This window comes from Procambarus clarkii, chromosome 36, assembly GCF_040958095.1.
Source record: "Procambarus clarkii isolate CNS0578487 chromosome 36, FALCON_Pclarkii_2.0, whole genome shotgun sequence".
Classification (NCBI taxonomy): Eukaryota; Metazoa; Arthropoda; class Malacostraca; order Decapoda; family Cambaridae; genus Procambarus; species Procambarus clarkii.
Window position 1 is genome coordinate 40,332,370 of NC_091185.1, and position 9,291 is coordinate 40,341,660.

The 9,291-nt window shown below is 57.2% G+C and overlaps 1 protein-coding gene across 1 annotated transcript in view; it reads right to left on the reverse strand.

The window, feature by feature from the left end:
* The window catches only part of LOC123752558 (mucin-22-like), a 51,357-nt gene extending 42,480 nt beyond the window's left edge, over positions 1–8,877 (reverse strand). Inside the window, exon 1 of the mRNA XM_069336805.1 lies at positions 8,712–8,877. Within this exon, the coding sequence (XP_069192906.1) occupies positions 8,712–8,877 (166 nt within the window). The remainder of the gene's footprint in view (positions 1–8,711) is intronic.
* Between the last annotated feature and the right edge of the window lie 414 nt (positions 8,878–9,291).

The window sequence follows — 9,291 nt, forward strand, 5'->3', positions numbered from 1 at the left end:
TGTGTGGTCCCTGCCTCTCTGTGGGGGAACTGTGGTCCCTGGCTCCCTTTGTGGGAACTGTGGTCCCTAGCTTCCAGTGTGGGAACTGTGGTCCCTAGCTCCATGTGAGAGAACTGTGTTCCCTGCCTCCCTGTGTGGTCCCTGGCTTCTTGTGTGTGAACTGTGGTCCATGGCTCTCTGTGTGGTCCCTGATTCCCTGTGTGGGAACTGTGGGCCCTGGCTCCCTGTGTGGGAACTGTGGCCTCTGGCTCCCTGTGTGGGAACTGTGGCCTCTGGCTCCCTGTGTGGGAACTGTGGGCCCTGGCTCCCTTTGTGGGAACTGTGGGCCCTGGCTCCCTGTGTGGGAACTGTGGCCTCTGGCTCCCTGTGTGGGAACTCTGGCCTCTGGCTCCCTGTGTGGGAACTGTGGGCCCTGGCTCCCTGTGTGGGAACTGTGGGCCCTGGCTCCCTGTGGGGGAACTGTGGGCCCTGGGTCCCTTTGTGGGAACTGTGGGCCCTGGCTCTCTGTTTGTGACTTGTTTTCATTGGCTCCCTGTGTGGAAACTGTGGTCCCTGGCTCCCAGTGTGTGAACTATGGTCCTGCCTCCCTGTGTGGTCCCTGGCTCCTTGTGTGGTCCCTTTTTCTATGTGAGGGAACTGAGGACCCTGGCTCCCTGTGGGGGAACTGTGGTCCCTGGCTACCTGTGAGGTCCCTGGCTTCCTGTGTGGTCCCTGGATCTCTGTGTGGGAACTGTGGTCCCTGGCTCCCTGTGAGGAAATTGTGGTTCCTGGCTCCCTGTGTGGTCCGGGCTCCCTGTGTGGTCCCTGGCTCTACGTGTGGGAACTGTGGTCCCTAGCTCTCTGTGTGGTCCCTGGTTCTCTGTGTGGGAACTGTGGTTCCTGGCTCCGTGTGTGGTCCCTGGCTCTCAGTGTGGGAACTGTAGTCCCTGGCTCCCTGTGTGGTCCCTGGCTCTCTGTGTGGGAACTGTGGTCTCTGGCTCTCTGTGAGAAAAGTGTTGTCCCTGGCTCCCTGTGTCGTCCCTGGTTCCCTATGTGGTCCCTGGCTCCCTGTATGGGAACTGTGGTCCCTGGATCCCTGTGTGGTCCCTGGCTCCCTGTGTGGTCCCTGGCTCCCTGTGTGGTCCCTGGCTCCCTGTGTGGTCCCTGGCTCCCTTTGTAGAAATTGTGGTCCTTGGCTCCTTGTTTGGGAACTTTGGTCTCTGGCTCCTTGTGAGAGAACTATGGTCCTGGCTCTCTGTGAGTGAACTATGGTCCTGGCTCTCTGTGAGTGAACTATGGTCCTGGCTCCCTGTGTGGTCCCTGGCTCCCTTTGTAGAAATTGTGGTCCTTGGCTCCTTGTTTGGGAACTTTGGTCTCTGGCTCCTTGTGAGAGAACTGTGGTCCCTGGCTACCTGTGAGGTCCCTGGCTACTTGTGCGGTCCCTGGCTCTATGTGAGGGAACTGAGGTCCTTGGCTCCCTCTGGGGGAACTGTGGTGCCTAACTACCTGTGTGGTCCCTGGCTCTATGTGAGGGAACTGAGGTCCTTGGTTCCAAGTGGGGGGAACTGTGGTCCCTGGCTCCCTGTGTGGTCCCTGGCTTCCAGTGTGGTCCGTTGCACTCTATGTCGGAACTGTGGTCCCTGGTTCCCTGTGTGGTCCTTGCCTCTCTGTAGGGGGATCACTGGCCTCTGATTCCCTGTGTGAGAACTGTGGTCTATGGCTACCTGTGTGGTCCCTGGTTCTCTGCGTGGGAACTGTAGCCCCTGACTCTCTGTGTGGTCCCTGGCTCCCTGTTTGGGAACTGTGGTCCCTGGCTCCCTGTGAGTGAACTATGGTCCTGGTTCCCTGTGTGGTCCCTGGCTGCTTGTGTGGTCCCTGGCTCTATGTGAGGGAACTGAGGTCTCTGGCTCCCTTTGGGGGAACTGTGATCCCTGGCTCTATGTGAGGGAACTGTGGTCCCTGGCTCCCTGTGGGGGAACTGTGGTCCCTGGTTACCTGTGAGGTCCCTGGCGACCTGTGTGGTCCCTGGATCTCTGTGTGGGAACTATGGTCCCTGGCTCCCTGTGAGGAAACTGTGGTTCCTGGCTCCCTGTGTGGTCCCGGGATCCCTGTGTGGTCCCTGGCTCTCCGTGTGGGAACTGTGGTCCCTGGCTCTCTGTGTAGTCCCTGGTTCTCTGTGTGGGAACTGTGGTCACTGGCTCCGTGTGTGTGGTCCCTCTCTGGCTCTCTGTGGTCACTGGCTACCAGTGTATGGGAAATGTGGTCCCTGACTCCCTATGTGGGAACTGTGGTCCTTGGCTCCCTGTGTAGGAACTGTGATCCCTGGCTCCCTGTGTGGGAACTGTTTTTCGCTGACCCCATGTGTGGGAACTGTGTTCCCTGGCTACCAGTGTGGAAACTGTGGTCCCTGGCTCACTGTGTGGTCCCTGGCCCCCTGTGGGAGAACTGTGGTCCATGGCTCCCTGTGTGGTCTCTGGTACTCTGTGGGAGAACTGTGGTCGCTGGCTGCCTGTGTGGGAACTGTGGTCCCTGACTCCCTGTGTGGGAACTGTGGTCTTTGTCTCCTTGTGTGGGAACTGTGGTCCCTGGCTCCATGTGTGGTCCCTCGCTCCATGTGTGGGAACTGTGATCCCTGGCTCCCTGTGTGGGAACTGTGGTCCCTGGCTCCTTGTGTGGTCCCTGGCTCCCTGTGTGGTCCCTGGTTCCCTGTGTGGTCCCTGGCTCCCTGTGTGGTCCCTTGCTACCTGTGAGGGAACTGTGGTCCCTGGCTCCCTATGAGGAAACTGTCGTCCCTGGCACCCTGTGTGGTCCCTGGCTCCCTGTGTGGGAACTGTGGTCCCTTGCTCCCTGTGTGGTCCCTGGCTCACTGTGTGTGAACTGTGGTCCATGACTCCCTGTGTGGTCCCTGGCTACCTGTGAGGGAACTGTGGTCCCTGGGCTCTGTGTGATCACTGACTCCCTGTGTGGTCCCTGGCTCCCTCTGTAGGAACTGTTGTCCCTGGCTCCCTGTGGGGGAACTGTGATCAATGGCTCCTTGTGTGGGAACTGTGGTCTCTGGTTCCCTGTGTGGTCCCTGGTTTCCTGTGTGGGAACTGTGGTCCCTGGTTCCCTGTGTGGGAACTGTGGTCCCTGGTTCCCTATGTGGTACCTGGCTCCCTGTGTGGTCTCTGGCTCCCTGTGAGGGAAGTGTGGTCCCCGGCTCCCTGATGGGGAACTGTGGTCTCTGGCTCCTTATGTGGGAACTGTGGTCTCTGGCTCTCTGTGTGGGAATTGTTTTCCCTGGCTCCCTGTGTGGGAACTGTGGTCTCTGGCTTCCTGTGTGGGAACTGTGGCCTCTGGCTCCCTGTGTGGGAACTGTGGTCTCTGGCTCCCTGTGGGGGAACTGTGGTCTCTGGCTCCCTTTGGGGGAACTGTGGTCTCTGGCTTCCTGTGGGGAACTGTTGTCTCTGGCTCTCTGTGTGGGAATTGTTTTCCCTGGCTCTCTGTGTGGGAACTGTGGTCCCTTGCTCCCTGTGAGGGAACTGTGGTCCCTGGCTCCCTGTGAGAGAACTGTGGTCCCTGGCTACCTGTGAGGGAACTATGGTCCCTGGCTCCCTGTGTGGGAACTGTGGTCCTTGCCTCCCTGTGTGGGAACTGTTTTTCCCTGACCCCCTGTGTGGGAACTGTGGTCCCTGGCTCCCTGTGTAGTCCCAGGCCCCCCTGAGGGAGAACTGTGGTCCTTGGCTCCCTGTGTGGGAACTGTGGTCCTTGGCTCCATGTGAGAGAACTGTGTTCCCTGCCTCCCTGTGTGGTCCCTGGCTGCCTGTGTGGGAACTGGGGTCTCCGGCTTCATGTGCGAGAACTGTGTTCCCTAGCTCCCTGTGTGGTCCCTGGTTTCCTGTGCGGGAACTGTGGTCTCTGGCTCCCTGTGGGGGAACTGTGGTCTCTGGCTCTCTGTGTGGGAATTGTTTTCCCTGGCTCTCTGTGTGGGAACTGTGGTCTCTTGCTCCCTGTGAGGTAACTGTGGTCCCTGGCTCCCTGTGAGGGAACTGTGGTCCCTGGCTACCTGTGAGGGAACTATGGTCCCTGGCTCCCTGTGAGCGAACTGTGATCCCTGGCTACCTGTGAGGGAACAGTGGTCCCTGGCTACCTGTGAGGGAACTGTGGTCCCTGGCTACATGTGAGGGAACTGTGGTCCCTGGCTACCTATGAGGGAACTGTGGTTGTGGCTACCTGTGAGGGAACTATGGTCCCTGGCTCCCTGCTAGGGAACTGTGGTCCCTGGCTCCCTGTGTGGTCCCTGCCTCCCTGTGGGGGAACTGTGGTCCCTGGCTACCTGTGTGGTCCCTGCCTCCCTGTGGGGGAACTGTGGTCTCTGGCTCCCTGTGGAACTGTTGTCTCTGGCTTCCTGTGGGGAACTGTTGTCTCTGGCTCTCTGTGTGGGAATTGTTTTCCCTGGCTCTCTGTGTGGGAACTGTGGTCCCTTGCTCCCTGTGAGGGAACTGTTGTCCCTGGCTCCCTGTGAGGGAACTGTGGTCCCTGGCTACCTGTGAGGGAACTATGGTCCCTGGCTCCCTGTGTGGGAACTGTGGTCCTTGCCTCCCTGTGTGGGAACTGTTTTTCCCTGACCCCCTGTGTGGGAACGGTGTTCCCTGGCTACCAGTGTTGAAACTGTGGTCCCTGGCTCACTGTGTGGTCCCTGGCCCCCTGTGGGAGAACTGTGGTCTCTGGCTCCCTGTGTGGTCTCTGGTACTCTGTGAGGGAACTGTGGTCCCTGACTCCCTGTGTAGGAACTGTGGTCTTTGGCTCCCTGTGTGGTAACTGTGATTCCTGTCTCCCTGTGTGGGAACTTTAGTCCCTTGGCTCCCTCTATGCGAACTGTGGTCCCTAGATTCTGGAGTGGGAACTGTGGTCCCTGGCTCCCTGTGTAGTCCCAGGCCCCCTGAGGGAGAACTGTGGTCCTAGGCTCCCTGTGTGGGAACTGTGGTCCTTGGCTCCATGTGAGAGAACTGTGTTCCCTGCCTCCCTGTTTGGTCCCTGGCTGCCTGTGTGGGAACTGGGGTCTCCGGCTTCATGTGCGAGAACTGTGTTCCCTGGCTCCCTGTGTGGTCCCTGGTTTCCTGTGTGGGAACTGTGGTCTCTGGCTCTCTGTGCGGGAATTGTTTTCCCTGGCTCCCTGTGTGGGAACTGTGGTCTCTGGCTCCCTGTGGGAGAACTGTGGTCTCTGGCTCTCTGTGTGGGAATTGTTTTCCCTGGCTCTCTGTGTGGGAACTGTGGTCTCTTGCTCCCTGTGAGGTAACTGTGGTCCCTGGCTCCCTGTGAGGGAACTGTGGTCCCTGGCTACCTGTGAGGGAACTATGGTCCCTGGCTCCCTGTGAGCGAACTGTGGTCCCTGGCTACCTGTGAGGGAACAGTGGTCCCTGGCTACCTGTGAGGGAACTGTGGTCCCTGGCTACATGTGAGGGAACTGTGGTCCCTGGCTACCTGTGAGGGAACTGTGGTTGTGGCTACCTGTGAGGGAACTATGGTCCCTGGCTCCCTGCGAGGGAACTGTGGTCCCTGGCTCCCTGTGTGGTCCCTGCCTCCCTGTGGGGGAACTGTGGTCCCTGGCTACCTGTGTGGTCCCTGCCTCCCTGTGGGGGAACTGTGGTCTCTGGCTCCCTGTGGAACTGTTGTCTCTGGCTTCCTGTGGGGAACTGTTGTCTCTGGCTCTCTGTGTGGGAATTGTTTTCCCTGGCTCTCTGTGTGGGAACTGTGGTCCCTTGCTCCCTGTGAGGGAACTGTTGTCCCTGGCTCCCTGTGAGGGAACTGTGGTCCCTGGCTACCTGTGAGGGAACTATGGTCCCTGGCTCCCTGTGTGGGAACTGTGGTCCTTGCCTCCCTGTGTGGGAACTGTTTTTCCCTGACCCCCTGTGTGGGAACGGTGTTCCCTGGCTACCAGTGTTGAAACTGTGGTCCCTGGCTCACTGTGTGGTCCCTGGCCCCCTGTGGGAGAACTGTGGTCTCTGGCTCCCTGTGTGGTCTCTGGTACTCTGTGAGGGAACTGTGGTCCCTGACTCCCTGTGTAGGAACTGTGGTCTTTGGCTCCCTGTGTGGTAACTGTGATTCCTGTCTCCCTGTGTGGGAACTGTGGTCCTTGCCTCCCTGTGTGGGAACTTTAGTCCCTTGGCTCCCTCTATGCGAACTGTGGTCCCTAGATTCTGGAGTGGGAACTGTGGTCCCTGGCTCCCTGTGTAGTCCCAGGCCCCCTGAGGTAGAACTGTGGTCCTAGGCTCCCTGTGTGGGAACTGTGGTCCTTGGCTCCATGTGAGAGAACTGTGTTCCCTGCCTCCCTGTTTGGTCCCTGGCTGCCTGTGTGGGAACTGGGGTCTCCGGCTTCATGTGCGAGAACTGTGTTCCCTGGCTCCCTGTGTGGTCCCTGGTTTCCTGTGTGGGAACTGTGGTCTCTGGCTCTCTGTGCGGGAATTGTTTTCCCTGGCTCCCTGTGTGGGAACTGTGGTCTCTGGCTCCCTGTGGGGGAACTGTGGTCTCTGGCTCTCTGTGTGGGAATTGTTTTCCCTGGCTCTCTGTGTGGGAACTGTGGTCTCTTGCTCCCTGTGAGGTAACTGTGGTCCCTGGCTCCCTGTGAGGGAACTGTGGTCCCTGGCTACCTGTGAGGGAACTATGGTCCCTGGCTCCCTGTGAGCGAACTGTGGTCCCTGGCTACCTGTGAGGGAACAGTGGTCCCTGGCTACCTGTGAGGGAACTGTGGTCCCTGGCTACATGTGAGGGAACTGTGGTCCCTGGCTACCTGTGAGGGAACTGTGGTTGTGGCTACCTGTGAGGGAACTATGGTCCCTGGCTCCCTGCGAGGGAACTGTGGTCCCTGGCTCCCTGTGTGGTCCCTGCCTCCCTGTGGGAGAACTGTGGTCCCTGGCTACCTGTGTGGTCCCTGCCTCCCTGTGGTGGAACTGTGGTCTCTGGCTCCCTGTGGAACTGTTGTCTCTGGCTTCCTGTGGGGAACTGTTGTCTCTGGCTCTCTGTGTGGGAATTGTTTTCCCTGGCTCTCTGTGTGGGAACTGTGGTCCCTTGCTCCCTGTGAGGGAACTGTTGTCCCTGGCTCCCTGTGAGGGAACTGTGGTCCCTGGCTACCTGTGAGGGAACTATGGTCCCTGGCTCCCTGTGTGGGAACTGTGGTCCTTGCCTCCCTGTGTGGGAACTGTTTTTCCCTGACCCCCTGTGTGGGAACTGTGTTCCCTGGCTACCAGTGTTGAAACTGTGGTCCCTGGCTCACTGTGTGGTCCCTGGCCCCCTGTGGGAGAACTGTGGTCTCTGGCTCCCTGTGTGGTCTCTGGTACTCTGTGAGGGAACTGTGGTCCCTGACTCCCTGTGTAGGAACTGTGGTCTTTGGCTCCCTGTGTGGTAACTGTGATTCCTGTCTCCCTGTGTGGGAACTGTGGTCCCTGACTCCCTGTGTAGGAACTGTGGTCTTTGGCTCCCTGTGTGGTAACTGTGATTCCTGTCTCCCTGTGTGGGAACTGTGGTCCTTGCCTCCCTGTGTGGGAACTTTAGTCCCTTGGCTCCCTCTATGCGAACTGTGGTCCCTAGATTCTGGAGTGGGAACTGTGGTCCCTGGCTCCCTGTGTAGTCCCAGGCCCCCTGAGGGAGAACTGTGGTCCTAGGCTCCCTGTGTGGGAACTGTGGTCCTTGGCTCCATGTGAGAGAACTGTGTTCCCTGCCTCCCTGTGTGGTCCCTGGTTTCCTGTGTGGGAACTGTGGTCTCTGGCTCTCTGTGCGGGAATTGTTTTCCCTGGCTCCCTGTGTGGGAACTGTGGTCTCTGGCTCCCTGTGGGGGAACTGTGGTCTCTGGCTCCCTGTGGGGGAACTGTGGTCTCTGGCTCTCTGTGTGGGAATTTTTTTCCCTGGCTCTCTGTGTGGGAACTGTGGTCTCTTGCTCCCTGTGAGGTAACTGTGGTCCCTGGCTCCCTGTGAGGGAACTGTGGTCCCTGGCTACCTGTGAGGGAACTATGGTCCCTGGCTCCCTGTGAGCGAACTGTGGTCCCTGGCTACCTTTGAGGGAACTGTGGTCCCTGGCTACCTGTGAGGGAACTGTGGTCCCTGGCTACATGTGAGGGAACTGTGGTCCCTGGCTACCTGTGAGGGAACTGTGGTCCCTGGCTACCTGTGAGGGACTATGGTCCCTGGCTCCCTGCGAGGGAACTGTGGTCCCTGGCTCCCTGTGTGGTCCCTGCCTCCCTGTGGGGGAACTGTGGTCCCTGCCTACCTGTGGGGGAACTGTGGTCCCTGCCTACCTGTGGGGGAACTGTGGTCCCTGCCTACCTGTGGGGGAACTGTGGTCCCTGCCTACCTGTGGGGAAACTGTGGTCCCTGACTACCTGTGGGGAAACTGTGGTCCCTGGCTTACTGTTAGGGAACTGTGGTCCCTGGCTCCCTGTGTGGGAACTGTGGTCCCTGACTACCTGTGGGGGATAATTTATACTATGTCATGGTACAGGGGTAAGGTATATAGCTGGGAATACCCTGATTACTGGTTCAAGTCACCTCATTGCTCCAATTGATTTTCTTATTAATTTAAATTATACATGACGAGGGAATTGAATCCAACTCTATAAATTAAGACAAGAAATGAAATATTATGTCAGACTAACATATTGCATTGCTATTAAGTATTATTATTGACCTTGGGCACATGGTAAGATTCTCAGATAAATTTCACTAGTTCTTGTCATACCACATGCCCCTTGTCTGCCCACCATGAGCAATAATGCCACTGCTCTCTTGATAACTGTCAATGGCACATTTTGAAGTCTGTAGGTAGGTTTTCCACCTACAGCCAAGATGAAGCTGACTTCGAGCAGTTTGCATCTTGGCCAGGGAGTAATGGGTTACTCTAACATGTATAACACTAGCAAAGATCATCTTCTAATTGGTTGTGCATTAGTAAATAATAAGTGGATTAATGGTGAATGAAGTAAAAACATAAACAAAATAATATTCTACCTTTAATGCTGGAGCTGTTAACTTGTGAAATCTCAAGTGTGTGTGAATACTGTAATGAACTTCCAAACTTTAGCAGTTTGTTAGTTTGGGGAGGGGAATGGAGCAGATATGGGTGAGGATGGATGTGAGAGTATGGTGGGATTGTACGAGTATAGTATAGGGAAGTAGAACTTTGTGTATGTGTGTTAGAACTGGAAAATTTATTCGTAGCAACTTGTACAACTTGAGCAAAACAAAGAATTAGTTTTCAGATGCGAAGTAAACCTCATCTTTGCACACTGTATTTGTATAGAAGTACTGTATTTGCAATATGAAATTTGCTAAATGTGATTA